At 45.0% G+C, this 18476-nt stretch overlaps 1 protein-coding gene across 2 annotated transcripts in view; it reads right to left on the bottom strand.

Moving 5' to 3' along the window:
• The window catches only part of crhr1 (corticotropin releasing hormone receptor 1), a 72698-nt gene that overhangs the window by 12005 nt on the left and 42217 nt on the right, over positions 1-18476 (bottom strand). For both annotated transcript variants that reach the window (XM_033643818.2, XM_033643817.2), the window contains exons 9-12: positions 17148-17208; positions 16889-16961; positions 13633-13718; positions 12204-12342 (exon numbers count right to left, since the gene is read on the bottom strand). In XM_033643818.2, the coding sequence (XP_033499709.1) occupies positions 12204-12342; positions 13633-13718; positions 16889-16961; positions 17148-17208 (359 nt within the window). The remainder of the gene's footprint in view (positions 1-12203; positions 12343-13632; positions 13719-16888; positions 16962-17147; positions 17209-18476) is intronic.

Raw genomic sequence — 18476 nt, forward strand, 5'->3', positions numbered from 1 at the left:
ACTTTATGATTGTCTCGTGTGAGGACGCTGGGACTTTATTATTGTCTTGTGTGAGGACGCTGGGACTTTATTATTGTCTCGTGTGAGGACAATGGGTCTTTATTATTGTCTTGTGTGAGGACGCTGGGACTTTATTATTGTCTCGTGTGAGGACACTGGGTCTTTATTATTGTCTTGTGTGAGGACGCTGGGACTTTATGATTGTCTCCTGTGACGACGCTGGGACTTTATTATTGTCTTGTGTGAGGACACTGGGACTTTATTATTGTCTCGTGTGAGGACAATGGGTCTTTATTATTGTCTTGTGTGAGGACGCTGGGACTTTATTATTGTCTCGTGTGAGGACACTGGGTCTTTATTATTGTCTTGTGTGAGGACGCTGGGACTTTATTATTGTCTCCTGTGAGGACGCTGGGACTTTATGATTGTCTCGTGTGAGGACGCTGGGACTTTATTATTGTCTCCTGTGAGGACGCTGGGTCTTTATTATTGTCTCCTGTGAGGACGCTGGGACTTTATGATTGTCTCCTGTGAGGACGCTGGGACTTTATTATTGTCTTGTGCGAGGACGCTGGGACTTTATTATTGTCTTGTGTGAGGACGCTGGGACTTTATGATTGTCTCATGTGAGGACACTGGGACTTTATTATTGTCTTGTGTGAGGACGCTGGGACTTTATTATTGTCTTGTGTGAGGACGCTGGGACTTTATTATTGTCTCCTGTGAGGACGCTGGGTCTTTATTATTGTCTCCTGTGAGGACGCTGGGACTTTATGATTGTCTCCTGTGAGGACGCTGGGACTTTATTATTGTCTTGTGCGAGGACGCTGGGACTTTATTATTGTCTTGTGTGAGGACGCTGGGACTTTATGATTGTCTCATGTGAGGACACTGGGACTTTATTATTGTCTTGTGTGAGGACGCTGGGACTTTATTATTGTCTTGTGTGAGGACACTGGGACTTCATTATTGTCTCCTGTGAGGACACTGGGACTTTATTATTGTCTTGTGTGAGGACGCTGGGATTTTATTATTGTCTTGTGTGAGGACGCTGGGACTTTATTATTGTCTCATGTGAGGATGCTGGGACTTCATTATTGTCTTGTGTGAGGACGCTGGGACTTTATTATTGTCTCCTGTGAGGACACTGGGACTTTATTATTGTCTCCTGTGAGGACACTGGGACTTTATGATTGTCTCGTGTGAGGACACTGGGATTGTATTATTGTCTTGTATGAGGACGCTGGGACTTTATTATTGTCTCCTGTGAGGACACTGGGACTTTATTATTGTCTTGTGTGAGGACGCTGGGACTTTATTATTGTCTCATGTGAGGACGCTGGGACTTTATTATTGTCTCGTGTGAGGACGCTGGGACGTTATTATTGTCTCCTATGAGGACGCTGGGACTTTATTATTGTCTCCTGTGAGGACGCTGGGACTTTATGATTGTCTCGTGTGAGGACGCTGGGACTTTATTATTGTCTTGTGTGAGGACGCTGGGACTTTATTATTGTCTCATGTGAGGATGCTGGGACTTTATTATTGTCTCGTGTGAGGACGCTGGGACTTCATTATTGTCTTGTGTGAGGACGCTGGGACTTTGTGATTGTCTCGTGTGAGGACACTGGGACTTTATTATTGTCTCGTGTGAGGACACTGGGACTTTATTATTGTCTCCTGTGAGGACACTGGGACTTTATTATTGTCTCGTGTGAGGACACTGGGACTTTATTATCGTCTTCTGTGAGGACACTGGGACTTTATGATTGTCTCCTGTGAGGACACTGGGACTTTATGATTGTCTCCTGTGAGGACGCTGGGACTTTGTGATTGTCTCCTGTGAGGACACTGGGACTTTGTGATTGTCTCCTGTGAGGACACTGGGACTTTATGATTGTCTCGTGTGAGGACACTGGGACTTTATGATTGTCTCGTGTGAGGACACTGGGACTTTATGATTGTCTCGTGTGAGGACACTGGGACTTTATTATCGTCTGCTGTGAGGACACTGGGACTTTATTATCGTCTTCTGTGAGGACACTGGGACTTTATTATCGTCTTCTGTGAGGACACTGGGACTTTATTATCGTCTTCTGTGAGGACACTGGGACTTTATGATTGTCTCCTGTGAGGACACTGGGACTTTATGATTGTCTCCTGTGAGGACGCTGGGACTTTGTGATTGTCTCCTGTGAGGACACTGGGACTTTGTGATTGTCTCCTGTGAGGACACTGGGACTTTATGATTGTCTCGTGTGAGGACACTGGGACTTTATGATTGTCTCGTGTGAGGACACTGGGACTTTATTATCGTCTGCTGTGAGGACACTGGGACTTTATTATTGTCTTGTGTGAGGACGCTGGAACTTTATTATTGTCTCCTGTGAGGACACTGGGACTTTGTGATTGTCTCCTGTGAGGACACTGGGACTTTGTGATTGTCTCCTGTGAGGACACTGGGACTTTATTATTGTCTTGTGTGAGGACACTGGGACTTTATTATCGTCTGCTGTGAGGACACTGGGACTTTATTATTGTCTTGTGTGAGGACGCTGGGACTTCATTATTGTCTCGTGCGAGGACACTGGGACTTTGTCATTGTCTCCTGTGAGGACGCTGGGACTTTATGATTGTCTCCTGTGTGGACGCTGGGACTTTATTATTGTCTTGTGTGAGGACGCTGGGACTTCATTATTGTCTCCTGTGAGGACGCTGGGACTTTATGATTGTCTCCTGTGAGGACGCTGGGACTTTATGATTGTCTCCTGTGAGGACGCTGGGACTTTATTATTGTCTTGTGTGAGGACGCTGGAACTTTATTATTGTCTCCTGTGAGGACACTGGGACTTTATTATTGTCTCGTGTGAGGACGCTGGGACTTTATGATTGTCTCCTGTGAGGACACTGGGACTTTATTATTGTCTTGTGTGAGGACGGTGGGACTTTATTATTGTCTTGTGTGAGGACGCTGGAACTTTATTATTGTCTCCTGTGAGGACACTGGGACTTTATGATTGTCTCCTGTGAGGACGCTGGGACTTTATTATTGTCTCCTGTGAGGACGCTCGGACTTTATTATTGTCTTGTGTGAGGATGCGCGAACTTTATTATTGTCTCCTGTGAGGACAATGGGACTTTATTATTGTCTCGTGTGAGGACGCTGGGACTTTATGATTGTCTCCTGTGAGGACGCTGGGACTTCATTATTGTCTTGTGTGAGGACGGTGGGACTTCATTATTGTCTCGTGTGAGGACGGTGGGACTTCATTATTGTCTTGTGTGAGGACGCTGGGACTTTGTGATTGTCTCGTGTGAGGATGCTGGGACTTTGTCATTGTCTCCTGTGAGGACGCTGGGACTTTATGATTGTCTCCTGTGAGGACGCTGGGACTTTATTATTGTCTCGTGTGAGGACACTGGGACTTTGTCATTGTCTCCTGTGAGGACGCTGGGACTTTATGATTGTCTCCTGTGAGGACGCTGGGACTTTATTATTGTCTCGTGTGAGGACGCTGGGACTTTATTATTGTCTCGTGTGAGGATGCTGGGACTTTGTCATTGTCTCCTGTGAGGACGCTGGGACTTTATGATTGTCTCCTGTGAGGACGCTGGGACTTTATTATTGTCTTGTGTGAGGACGCTGGGACTTCATTATTGTCTCGTGCGAGGACACTGGGACTTTGTCATTGTCTCCTGTGAGGACGCTGGGACTTTATGATTGTCTCCTGTGAGGACGCTGGGACTTTATTATTGTCTTGTGTGAGGACGCTGGAACTTTATTATTGTCTCCTGTGAGGACACTGGGACTTTATTATTGTCTCATGTGAGGACACTGGGACTTTATGATTGTCTCCTGTGAGGACACTGGGACTTTATGATTGTCTCCTGTGAGGACGCTGGGACTTTATTATTGTCTCGTGTGAGGACACTGGGACTTTATTATTGTCTCCTGTGAGGACAATGGGACTTTATTATTGTCTCCTGTGAGGACGCTGGGACTTTATTATTGTCTCGTGTGAGGACGCTGGGACTTTATTATTGTCTCCTGTGAGGACGCTGGGACTTTATTATTGTCTCCTGTGAGGACGCTGGGACTTTATGATTGTCTCGTGTGAGGACGCTGGGACTTTATTATTGTCTTGTGTGAGGACGCTGGGACTTTATTATTGTCTCATGTGAGGATGCTGGGACTTTATTATTGTCTTGTGTGAGGACGCTGGGACTTTATTATTGTCTCGTGTGAGGACGCTGGGACTTTATTATTGTCTCGTGTGAGGACGCTGGGACTTTATTATTGTCTTGTGTGAGGACACTGGGACTTCATTATTGTCTTGTGTGAGGATGCTGGGACTTTATTATTGTCTCGTGTGAGGACGCTGGGACTTTATTATTGTCTCGTGTGAGGACACTGGGACTTCATTATTGTCTTGTGTGAGGACGCTGGGACTTTGTGATTGTCTCGTGCGAGGACACTGGGACTTTGTCATTGTCTCCTGTGAGGACGCTGGGACTTTATGATTGTCTCCTGTGAGGACGCTGGGACTTTATTATTGTCTTGTGTGAGGACGCTGGAACTTTATTATTGTCTCCTGTGAGGACACTGGGACTTTATTATTGTCTCATGTGAGGACACTGGGACTTTATGATTGTCTCCTGTGAGGACACTGGGACTTTATGATTGTCTCCTGTGAGGACGCTGGGACTTTATTATTGTCTCGTGTGAGGACACTGGGACTTTATTATTGTCTCCTGTGAGGACAATGGGACTTTATTATTGTCTCCTGTGAGGACGCTGGGACTTTATTATTGTCTCGTGTGAGGACGCTGGGACTTTATTATTGTCTCCTGTGAGGACGCTGGGACTTTATTATTGTCTCCTGTGAGGACGCTGGGACTTTATGATTGTCTCGTGTGAGGACGCTGGGACTTTATTATTGTCTTGTGTGAGGACGCTGGGACTTTATTATTGTCTCATGTGAGGATGCTGGGACTTTATTATTGTCTTGTGTGAGGACGCTGGGACTTTATTATTGTCTCGTGTGAGGACGCTGGGACTTTATTATTGTCTCGTGTGAGGACGCTGGGACTTTATTATTGTCTTGTGTGAGGACACTGGGACTTCATTATTGTCTTGTGTGAGGATGCTGGGACTTTATTATTGTCTCGTGTGAGGACGCTGGGACTTTATTATTGTCTCGTGTGAGGACACTGGGACTTCATTATTGTCTTGTGTGAGGACGCTGGGACTTTGTGATTGTCTCGTGTGAGGACACTGGGACTTTGTGGTTGTCTCCTGTGAGGACACTGGGACTTTATTATTGTCTTGTGTGAGGACGCTGGGACTTTATTATTGTCTCATGTGAGGATGCTGGGACTTTATTATTGTCTCGTGTGAGGACGCTGGGACTTTATTATTGTCTCGTGTGAGGACACTGGGACTTCATTATTGTCTTGTGTGAGGACGCTGGGACTTTGTGATTGTCTCGTGTGAGGACACTGGGACTTTGTGGTTGTCTCCTGTGAGGACACTGGGACTTTATTATTGTCTCGTGTGAGGACACTGGGACTTTATTATTGTCTCCTGTGAGGACACTGGGACTTTATTATTGTCTCGTGTGAGGACACTGGGACTTTATTATCGTCTTCTGTGAGGACACTGGGACTTTATGATTGTCTCCTGTGAGGACACTGGGACTTTATGATTGTCTCCTGTGAGGACGCTGGGACTTTGTGATTGTCTCCTGTGAGGACACTGGGACTTTGTGATTGTCTCCTGTGAGGACACTGGGACTTTATGATTGTCTCGTGTGAGGACACTGGGACTTTATGATTGTCTCGTGTGAGGACACTGGGACTTTATTATCGTCTGCTGTGAGGACACTGGTACTTTATTATTGTCTTGTGTGAGGACGCTGGAACTTTATTATTGTCTCCTGTGAGGACACTGGGACTTTGTGATTGTCTCCTGTGAGGACACTGGGACTTTGTGATTGTCTCCTGTGAGGACACTGGGACTTTATTATTGTCTTGTGTGAGGACACTGGGACTTTATTATCGTCTGCTGTGAGGACACTGGGACTTTATTATTGTCTTGTGTGAGGACGCTGGGACTTCATTATTGTCTCGTGCGAGGACACTGGGACTTTGTCATTGTCTCCTGTGAGGACGCTGGGACTTTATGATTGTCTCCTGTGAGGACGCTGGGACTTTATTATTGTCTTGTGTGAGGACGCTGGGACTTCATTATTGTCTCCTGTGAGGACGCTGGGACTTTATGATTGTCTCCTGTGAGGACGCTGGGACTTTATGATTGTCTCCTGTGAGGACGCTGGGACTTTATTATTGTCTTGTGTGAGGACGCTGGAACTTTATTATTGTCTCCTGTGAGGACACTGGGACTTTATTATTGTCTCGTGTGAGGACGCTGGGACTTTATGATTGTCTCCTGTGAGGACACTGGGACTTTATTATTGTCTTGTGTGAGGACGGTGGGACTTTATTATTGTCTTGTGTGAGGACGCTGGAACTTTATTATTGTCTCCTGTGAGGACACTGGGACTTTATGATTGTCTCCTGTGAGGACGCTGGGACTTTATTATTGTCTCCTGTGAGGACGCTCGGACTTTATTATTGTCTTGTGTGAGGATGCGCGAACTTTATTATTGTCTCCTGTGAGGACAATGGGACTTTATTATTGTCTCGTGTGAGGACGCTGGGACTTTATGATTGTCTCCTGTGAGGACGCTGGGACTTCATTATTGTCTTGTGTGAGGACGGTGGGACTTCATTATTGTCTCGTGTGAGGACGGTGGGACTTCATTATTGTCTTGTGTGAGGACGCTGGGACTTTGTGATTGTCTCGTGTGAGGACGCTGGGACTTTATTATTGTCTCGTGTGAGGATGCTGGGACTTTGTCATTGTCTCCTGTGAGGACGCTGGGACTTTATGATTGTCTCCTGTGAGGACGCTGGGACTTTATTATTGTCTTGTGTGAGGACGCTGGGACTTCATTATTGTCTCGTGCGAGGACACTGGGACTTTGTCATTGTCTCCTGTGAGGACGCTGGGACTTTATGATTGTCTCCTGTGAGGACGCTGGGACTTTATTATTGTCTTGTGTGAGGACGCTGGAACTTTATTATTGTCTCCTGTGAGGACACTGGGACTTTATTATTGTCTCATGTGAGGACACTGGGACTTTATGATTGTCTCCTGTGAGGACGCTGGGACTTTATGATTGTCTCCTGTGAGGACGCTGGGACTTTATTATTGTCTTGTGTGAGGACGCTGGAACTTTATTATTGTCTCCTGTGAGGACACTGGGACTTTATTATTGTCTCGTGTGAGGACGCTGGGACTTTATGATTGTCTCCTGTGAGGACGCTGGGACTTCATTATTGTCTTGTGTGAGGACGGTGGGACTTCATTATTGTCTCGTGTGAGGACGGTGGGACTTCATTATTGTCTCGTGTGAGGACGCTGGGACTTCGTGATTGTCTCGTGTGAGGACACTGGGACTTTATTATTGTCTCGTGTGAGGACGCTGGGACTTTATTATTGTCTCGTGTGAGGACGCTGGGACTTCGTGATTGTCTCGTGTGAGGACACTGGGACTTTGTGGTTGTCTCCTGTGAGGACGCTGGGACTATATTATTGTCTCCTGTGAGGACACTGGGACTTAATTATTGTCTCGTGTGAGGACGCTGGGACTTCATTATTGTCTCGTGTGAGGACGCTGGGACTTTATTATTGTCTCCTGTGAGGACGCTGGGACTTTATTATTGTCTCCTGTGAGGACGCTGGGACTTTATTATTGTCTCCTGTGAGGACACTGGGACTTTATTATTGTCTTGTGTGAGGACACTGGGACTATATTATTGTCTCCTGTGAGGACACTGGGACTTTATTATTGTCTCGTGTGAGGACACTGGGACTTTATTATTGTCTCCTGTGAGGACACTGGGACTTTATGATTGTCTCCTGTGAGGACACTGGGACTTTATTATTGTCTCGTGTGAGGACACTGGGACTTTATTATTGTCTCCTGTGAGGACACTGGGACTTTATTATTGTCTCGTGTGAGGACGCTGGGACTTTATTATTGTCTCATGTGAGGACACTGGGACTTTATTATTGTCTCCTGTGAGGACACTGGGACTTTATTATTGTCTCCTGTGAGGACACTGGGACTTTATTATTGTCTCGTGTGAGGACGCTGGGACTTTATTATTGTCTCCTGTGAGGACGCTGGGACTTTATTATTGTCTCCTGTGAGGACACTGGGACTTTATTATTGTCTCGTGTGAGGACACTGGGACTTTATTATTGTCTCCTGTGAGGACACTGGGACTTTATTATTGTCTCGTGTGAGGACACTGGGACTTTATTATTGTCTCCTGTGAGGACACTGGGACTTTATTATTGTCTCGTGTGAGGACGCTGGGACTTTATTATTGTCTCGTGTGAGGACACTGGGACTTTATTATTGTCTCCTGTGAGGACACTGGGACTTTATTATTGTCTCGTGTGAGGACACTGGGACTTTATTATTTTCTTGTGTGAGGACACTGGGACTTTATGATTGTCTCCTGTGAGGACGCAGGGACTTTATTATTGTCTCCTGTGAGGACACTGGGACTATATTATTGTCTCCTGTGAGGACACTGGGACTTTATTATTGTCTCGTGTGAGAATGCTGGGACTTTATTATTGTCTCCTGTGAGGACGCTGGGACTTTATTATTGTCTCGTGTGAGGATGCTGGGACTTCATTATTGTCTCGTGTGAGGACGCTGGGACTTTATTATTGTCTCGTGTGAGGATGCTGGGACTTCATTATTGTCTCGTGTGAGGACGCTGGGACTTTATTATTGTCTCCTGTGAGGACGCTGGGACTTTATTATTGTCTCGTGTGAGGACGCTGGGACTTCATTATTGTCTCGTGTGAGGACGCTGGGACTTTATTATTGTCTCGTGTGAGGATGCTGGGACTTCATTATTGTCTCGTGTGAGGACGCTGGGACTTTATTATTGTCTCCTGTGAGGACGCTGGGACTATATTATTGTCTCCTGTGAGGACACTGGGACTTCATTATTGTCTCCTGTGAGGACACTGGGACTTTATTATTGTCTCCTGTGAGGACACTGGGACTTCATTATTGTCTCGTGTGAGGATGCTGGGACTTTATTATTGTCTCCTGTGAGGACGCTGGGACTTTATTATTGTCTCGTGTGAGGACGCTGGGACTTTATTATTGTCTCGTGTGAGGACGCTGGGACTTTATTATTGTCTCGTGTGAGGACGCTGGGACTTTATTATTGTCTCGTGTGAGGACGCTGGGACTTCATTATTGTCTCGTGTGAGGACACTGGGACTTTATTATTGTCTCCTGTGAGGACGCTGGGACTTTATTATTGTCTCGTGTGAGGACACTGGGACTTTATTATTGTCTTGTGTGAGGACACTGGGACTTTATGATTGTCTCCTGTGAGGACGCTGGGACTATATTATTGTCTCCTGTGAGGACACTGGGACTTTATTATTGTCTCGTGTGAGGACGCTGGGACTTTATTATTGTCTCGTGTGAGGATGCTGGGACTTCATTATTGTCTCGTGTGAGGACGCTGGGACTTTATTATTGTCTCCTGTGAGGACGCTGGGACTTTATTATTGTCTCGTGTGAGGACGCTGGGACTTCATTATTGTCTCGTGTGAGGACGCTGGGACTTTATGATTGTCTCCTGTGAGGACGCTGGGACTTTATTATTGTCTCGTGTGAGGACGCTGGGACTATATTATTGTCTCGTGTGAGGACGCTGGGACTATATTATTGTCTCCTGTGAGGACGCTGGGACTATATTATTGTCTCCTGTGAGGACGCTGGGACTATATTATTGTCTCGTGTGAGGACGCTGGGACTTTATTATTGTCTCGTGTGAGGACGCTGGGACTTCATTATTGTCTCGTGTGAGGACGCTGGGACTTTATTATTGTCTCCTGTGAGGACGCTGGGACTTTATTATTGTCTCGTGTGAGGACGCTGGGACTTTATTATTGTCTCGTGTGAGGACGCTGGGACTTTATTATTGTCTCCTGTGAGGACGCTGGGACTTTATTATTGTCTCATGTGAGGACACTGGGACTTTATTATTGTCTCGTGTGAGGACACTGGGACTTTATGATTGTCTCATGTGAGGACGCTGGGACTTTATTATTGTCTCGTGTGAGGACGCTGGGACTTCATTATTGTCTCGTGTGAGGACGCTGGGACTTTATGATTGTCTCCTGTGAGGACGCTGGGACTTTATTATTGTCTCGTGTGAGGACGCTGGGACTATATTATTGTCTCGTGTGAGGACGCTGGGACTATATTATTGTCTCCTGTGAGGACGCTGGGACTATATTATTGTCTCCTGTGAGGACGCTGGGACTATATTATTGTCTCGTGTGAGGACGCTGGGACTTTATTATTGTCTCGTGTGAGGACGCTGGGACTTCATTATTGTCTCGTGTGAGGACGCTGGGACTTTATTATTGTCTCCTGTGAGGACGCTGGGACTTTATTATTGTCTCGTGTGAGGACGCTGGGACTTTATTATTGTCTCGTGTGAGGACGCTGGGACTTTATTATTGTCTCCTGTGAGGACGCTGGGACTTTATTATTGTCTCATGTGAGGACACTGGGACTTTATTATTGTCTCGTGTGAGGACACTGGGACTTTATTATTGTCTTGTGTGAGGACACTGGGACTTTGTGATTGTCTTGTGTGAGGACACTGGGACTTTGTGATTGTCTCATGTGAGGACGCTGGGACTCTGTCAGACAATGACATAAATTCAATTCAATTCACTTTTATTTATAAAGCCCAATATCACAAATCACAATTTGCCTCACAGGGCTTTACAACATACGACATCCCTCTGTCCTTATGACCCTCACAGCTGATCAGGAAAAACTCCCCAAAAAACCCTTTAACGGAAAAAAAAACAGTTTTATACCTTATTACAAACTTATGGCTATAAAAATGAACCCATTGTCCCCATTTGAGGACATCATATTTGTCCAAACTACTTCCTGTTCAGAGACAATGTTTAGTCTCTTACAGTCTTCAAGTCTCAGTGATCCCAGATATGTGCGAGACATTAAATCTGCAGACCAAAGACGAGCCACATTCTCAGGAGGACATGAAGACGATGCAGTGAAACGTGTCTGAGAATCCTTCAGAGGACACTGCAGAGTTTAACCTGTTAGTAAAGTTTACAGTAACAGAGACATTTGTCCTGTTGGAGGACAGACTGGTGTCTCTATTACTGTCCTGGTGGAGGACAGACTGGTGTCTCTTATCACTGTTCTGTCGATGACAGCAGCCATCGATCAGAATTTAAGATGACCATGTTCCTCCGTGTCACTTCCTCTTTTATCCTCTTGGACGGCGGCCATGATGACAGTCCAAATATATCTGCTAATATCATGTCGCCTGCAGCCCAGAGCCTCTCCGCGGACATCACATCCCATACGCTGGGAAAACAACTCCACCACAGAACAATACTGTCAGAGTTCCTCCACCTGCCAAACATTCAGTCCTGGTCATCAGGAAGGAGGACCAGATGTCCAGGAACAGGAAGAAAGAACAAACACCAGCAGCAATCAATCACAGCTCCACCTACAGCTCCACCTGCAGCTCCACCTGCAACTCCACCTGCTGCTCCACCCACAGCTCCATCTACAGCTCCACCTACAGCTCCACCTGCAGCTCCACCTGCAACTCCACCTGCTGCTCCACCCACAGCTCCATCTACAGCTCCATCTACAGCTCCACCTGCAGCTCCACCTAGCTGTGGCTCTAACAATACCTTTATCTTTCACCACATCTCTTCTTACTTCACCATGTTCACAGCTCGGATCTCTGGGAGACGTAGTGATGGACAAAGCCAAAATAACTATAACATGCTCGTCCGTCAGGACGCGGCGCTCGATGTCGTCTACTGTGACACAGAACATGTGACACAGAACATGTGACACAATGATCAGCTGTTGTTCCTGATATGAGCGAACACTCTGTGATGACGGGTCAGACTAAGATGTGTCTGATAACATGTGGTCTGATGGTGGTGTGTGTGTGTGTGTGTGTGTGGGTGGGTGTGTGTGTGTGTCGGGGGGCAATGGGGGGGTCAGGGTTACTACAGAGATGAGGTGGACCTGGAAGGACTCCAGGATGGAGTTGAAGTAGATGAAGACAATCTGAGCGACCTCATCTTCTCCTCCAGGATTCACAAAGAACAGCATGTAGGTGATACCTAACAGAGGCAGCAGCACTAGAGTCGCCTTCACCGCCTTCCTGCAGAAACAGCACCACAACAGGAGTCATGAAATGGTGATGATAAACACATAATGACACAACACAATGTCATACAATCAATTAGGGCTGGACGATTATGGCAAAAATAATAATCACGATTATTTTGATTGATATTGAAATCACGCTTAATAAACACGCTTATTCATTGATTTCAAAACTCCACCAAAACTCAGCTTTAATTATAACTTAAAAGAACAGCCAGAAATAAGTTAGTAACAAGTAAACAAGTAAAATAAATAAATAAATAATAGTAAATTAAAATAATAATAGCAATAAAAACAATAAATAAAAATAAATACTAGGGCTGACCCAAGTTCGACAGCACGGGCTTCGATTGTGAAAAAAAAAAACTTGAATATTTGGCCTTTTTTTTCCTCCCGTTTTTTTGGGGGGGGGACCTTGAACACAACACCATCTCCGACAAGGAAATAGAAAGCCCGACGTGCAATGAATGAAGACCTATTATCCTGCTTGAACACAGACAGCTAAATTCTTTCAATGATGTGACTCAAAATAATGATAAAATAGATTTTACTGATGTAAAATAATATGCTGATGGTGACATTTTCCACCGGTCTGGTGTCAGTGACACATGCTGCTCCGAGTCGCGCATCTGTCTGCTTGCGCTGCAGTGCGCCGAGGGTTTTAATTTTTAGTGGTAAATCAAAAGTTAAACACTACTTATCAGCAACCAGAAGTGTTTTTTCATTTGTGAATATTTTTATCTTAATTCTAGGGTTGCAAGAAACTACCTTTTCGCCATAATTTGTAAGTTATTAATTTTTTTGGACTTTTTTTTTCCGCTCATGTTGCCTTGGGGGGCAGACACGACAGCGTGACAATGACAGATGACTGAAGTTGTCCTACCTTTCTTCTCAACCAAAGGCTGCCTTTCTGCCATGTTCTCAATCGCTCGCTCCACATATTATTGATCCACACACGTCACACGCTTGCTGCTGCTGCACATAACACAGATGCATTCACTTACATACATGCCACGCTGTGCGGCGCATTAATCGTTTTTCTTCGATTATAATGTTTTTATGATCGTGAGAAGCCAAAATCGAAATCATGATTAAAATTCGATTAATCGTCCAGCCCTACAATCAATCCTGTAACTCTAAGGACACAAGTCAGGTTCTCCAGGAAGTCTCCTGATCTGTCTTTGATACTGACACTGACAGTACAAAGTCTTTAGGGTCAGGTAACCTGAGTAACCTGGTTCACCTGAGCGTCTCCACAGAGATTGTGAGGTGTCTGACCTCGTACCTGTACTGGATGGTCTCTGAGGTGGTCGATGCCCTCAGTTTGGTCATGAGGATCCGGACAATGTTGAACAGGAAAACAAAGTTGATCTGAGGAGAAGCAGAGACAGATCAGAGGAACTCAGCAGGTTCACAATCTGTAGATCCTTCACACAGGAAATTACTGAGAACTGGATTCTGACTGATGCTGTTCTCCCACAATGCAAAACACAGAACAAGTCGCTCTATATCTCTACAGCTCTGTATCTCTACAGCTCTGTATCTCTACAACTATACATCTGTACAGCTCTATATCTCTACAGCTCTGTATCTCTACAACTATACATCTGTACAGCTCTATATCTCTACAGCTATGTATCTCTACAACTATATATCTGTACAGCTCTATATCTCTACACCTCTGTATCTCTACAGCTCTGTATCTCTACAACTATACATCTGTACAGCTCTATATCTCTACAGCTCTATATCTCTACAACTATACATCTGTACAGCTCTATATCTCTACACCTCTGTATCTCTACAGCTCTGTATCTCTACAACTATACATCTGTACAGCTCTATATCTCTACAGCTCTGTATATATACAACTATATATCTGTACAGCTCTGTATCTCTACAGCGCTGTATCTCTACAACTATACATCTGTACAGCTCTATATCTCTACAGCTTTGTATCTCTACAGCTCTGTATCTCTACAGCTCTGTAGAGATACAGAGCTGTAGAGATACAGAGCTGTATCTCTACAGCTCTGTATCTCTACAGTTCTGTATCTCTACAACTACACATCTGTACAATTCTATATCTCTACAACTCTGTATCTGTACAGCTATGTATCTCTACAGTTCTGTATCTCTACAACTATATATCTGTACAGGTCTGTATCTCTGCAGCTCTATATCTCTACAACTCTATATCTCTTCAGCCACATATCTGTAAAGCTCTATTTCTCTACAGCTCTGTATCTCTACAACTATACATCTGTACAACTCTATATCTCTACAACTCTGTATCTGTACAGCTCTGTATCTGTACAGCTCTGTATCTCTACAACTATACATCTGTACAACTCTATATCTCTACAACTCTGTATCTGTACAGCTCTGTATCTCTACAGTTCTGTATCTCTACAACTATATATCTGTACAGGTCTGTATCTCTGCAGCTCTATAACTCTACAACTCTATATCTCTTCAGCTACATATCTGTAAAGCTCTATATTTCTACAGCTCTGTATCTCTACAGCTATATATCACTACATCTCTGTATCTCTACAACTCTATATCTCTACAGCTCTATATTTCTACAGCTTTATATCTCTACAACTATATATCTGTACAGCTCTATATGTCTACAGCTCTGTATGTCTACAACTATATATCTCTACAGCTCTGTATCTCTACAGCTATATATTGCTACATCACTGTATCTCTACAACCCTGTATTTCTACAAATATAAATCTCTACAGCTCTGTATCTCTACAACTATATATCTCTACAACTCTGTATCTCTACAACCATATATCTCCTACAGCTCTATATCTCTACAGCTCTATATTTCTACAGCTCTGTATCTCTACAACTATATATCTCTACAACTCTGTATCTCTACAACATATATCTCCTACAGCTCTATATCTCTACAGCTATATATTGCTACATCTTTGTATCTCTACAACCCTGTATCTCTACAACTATGAATCTCTACAGATCTATATTTCCACAGCTCTGTATCTCTGCAGCTATATATCGCTACATTTCTGTATGTCCACAACCCTGTATCTCTACAACTATATATCTCTACATCTCTGCATCTTTACAGCTCTGTATCTCTACAACTATATATTTCTAGAGCTCTATATCTCCACAGTTCTGTATCTCTACAGCTCTATATCTCCACAGTTCTGTATCTCTACAACTATATATTTCTACAGCTCTGTATCTCAACAACTATATATTTCTATAGCTCTGTATCTCTACAACTATATATCTCTACATCTCTGTATCTCTACATCTCTGTAACGCTACAACTCTATCTCTACAGCTCTGTATCTCTACAACCATGTATCTCTACAGCTCTGTATCTCTACAACCATGTATCTCGACAAGTCTGTATCTCTACAACTATATATCTCTACACCTCTTTATCTCTACAACTACATATCTCTAAAGCTCTGTACTCTACAGCTCTATATCTCTACAGCTCTGTATCTCGACAAGTCTGTATCTCTAAAGCTCTATATCTCTACGGCTCTGTATCTCGACAAGTCTGTATCTCTAAAGCTCTATATCTCTACACCTCTCTATCTCGACAAGTCTGTATCTCTACAACTATATATCTCTACAACCCTGTATCTCTGCAACTATATATCTCTAAAGCTCTATATCTCTACACCTCTCTATCTCTACAACTACATATCTCTAAAGCTCTGTACTCTACAGCTCTATATCTCTACACCTCTCTATCTCGACAAGTCTGTATCTCTAAAGCTTTACATCTCTACACCTCTCTTAAGGGTGGACTGGGTTATATCAAAGTTGGAGTGGGTGTGTTTAAGATGGAGTGGATGTATTTAAGGTGCAGTGGATGTGTTTAAGGTGGACTGATTATATATAGAGGTGGACTGGTTGTATTTAAGGTGGACTGGATGTATTAAAGGTGGAGTGGATGTGTTTAAGGTGGACTAGTTGTATTTAAGGTGGGGTGAATGTATTTAAGGTGGAGTGGATGTGTTTAGGGTGGACTGGTTGTGTTTAAGGTGGACTGGATGTATTAAAGGTTGAGTGGACGTATTTAAGGTGAACTGAGTGTATTTAAGGTGGACTGTATGTATTTAATGTGTTCTGGATGTGTTTAGGTGGACTGTATTTATTGAAGTTTGAATGGGTGTGTTTAAGGTGGACTGGATGCATTTAAGGTGGACTGGATGTATTTAAGGTGGAGTGGGTTTATTTAAGGTGGAGTGGATGTATTTAAGGTGGACTAGGTGTGTATAAGTTGGACTGGATGTGTTTAAGGTGGAGTGGATGTGTTTAAGGTGGAGTGGGTGTATTTAAGGCAGACTGGATGTATTTAAGGTGGAGTCGGTGTATTTAAGGTAGAGTGGATGTATTTAAGGTGGACTGGGTGTATTTAAGGCAGACTGGATGTATTTAAGGTGGAGTCGGTGTATTTAAGGTGGAGTCGGTGTATTTAAGGTGGACTGGATGTATTTAAGGCAGACTGGATGTATTTAAGGTGGACTGGATGTGTTGGTACCAGTAGGACGAGGATCATGGGACCTTGGTAGATGTAGTCTGTATAAACACCCGCCTTCTTTCCAAACCAGCACCTGTCAATCAAAACACAAACACTAATCACACCAGCTCTGCTCCTCCATCACCTCCTCCTGTTTCACCTCCTCTCTCCTTGTGTCCTTTCCTTTCCTCCTCTACTCCACTTCAGGTGTGAGGGACTAGGACACAAGGAGAGGAGGGGAGGAAAGGAACATGTTCATGACTCTGATCATGTGACTTACTTCTCGTTGTCGTAGTAAAGTTTCCCGAAAGCCCACGCCACGATGATGGGAAATGGAATACCTGTAAACAGACAAACAGGTGGACAGGTAAAGTGCCAGGAGGACAGGAGGACAGACAGGTGGACAGGTAAAGTGCCAGGAGGACAGGAGGACAGGCAGGTGGACAGGTAAAGTGGAAGGAGGACAGACAGGTGGACAGGTAAAGTACCAGGAGGACAGGAGGACAGACAGGTGGACAGGTAAAGTGCCAGGAGGACAGACAGGTGGACAGGTAAAGTACCAGGAGGACAGGAGGACAGACAGGTGGACAGGTAAAGTGCCAGGAGGACAGACAGGTAAAGTACCAGGAGGACAGGAGGACAGACAGGTGGACAGATAAAGTACCAGGTGGACAGGAGGACAGACAGGTGGACAGATAAAGTACCAGGTGGACAGGAGGACAGACAGGTGGACAGGTAAAGTACCAGGTGGACAGGAGGACAGACAGGTGGACAGATAAAGTACCAGGTGGACAGGAGGACAGACAGGTGGACAGGTAAAGTACCAGGAGGACAGGAGGACAGACAGGTGGACAGGTAAATTGCCAGGAGGACAGACAGGTAAAGTACCAGGAGGACAGACAGGTGGACAGGTAAGTACCAGGAGGACAGACAGGTAAAGTACCAGGAGGACAGGAGGACAGACAGGTGGACAGGTAAAGTACCAGGAGGACAGACAGGTGGACAGGTAGACAGACAGATGGACAGGTAAAGTGCCAGGAGGACAGACAGGTAGAGAGACAGGTGGACAGGTAAAGTACCAGGAGGACAGGAGGACAGACAGTTGGACAGGAGGACAGACAGGTGGACAGGTAAAGTGCCAGGAGGACAGACAGGTAGAGAGACAGGTGGACAGGTAAAGTACCAGGAGGACAGGAGGACAGACAGTTGGACAGGTAAAGTACCAGGAGAACAGACAGGTGGACAGGTAGACAGGCAGGTGGACAGGTAGGCAGGCAGGTGGACAGGTAGGCAGGCAGGTGGACAGGTAGACAGACAGGTGGACAGGTAAAGTACCAGGAGGACAGACAGGTGGACAGGTAGACAGGCAGGTGGACAGGTAGGCAGGCAGGTGGACAGGTAGGCAGGCAGGTGGACAGGTAGACAGACAGGTGGACAGGTAAAGTACCAGGAGGACAGGAGGACAGACAGTTGGACAGGTAAAGTACCAGGAGAACAGACAGGTGGACAGGTAAAGTACCAGGAGAACAGGAGGACAGACAGTTGGACAGGTAAAGTACCAGGAGAACAGACAGGTGGACAGGTAAAGTAACAGGAGGACAGACAGGTG

This window comes from Epinephelus lanceolatus, chromosome 18, assembly GCF_041903045.1.
Source record: "Epinephelus lanceolatus isolate andai-2023 chromosome 18, ASM4190304v1, whole genome shotgun sequence".
In the NCBI taxonomy this organism is placed as follows: domain Eukaryota; kingdom Metazoa; phylum Chordata; class Actinopteri; order Perciformes; family Serranidae; genus Epinephelus; species Epinephelus lanceolatus.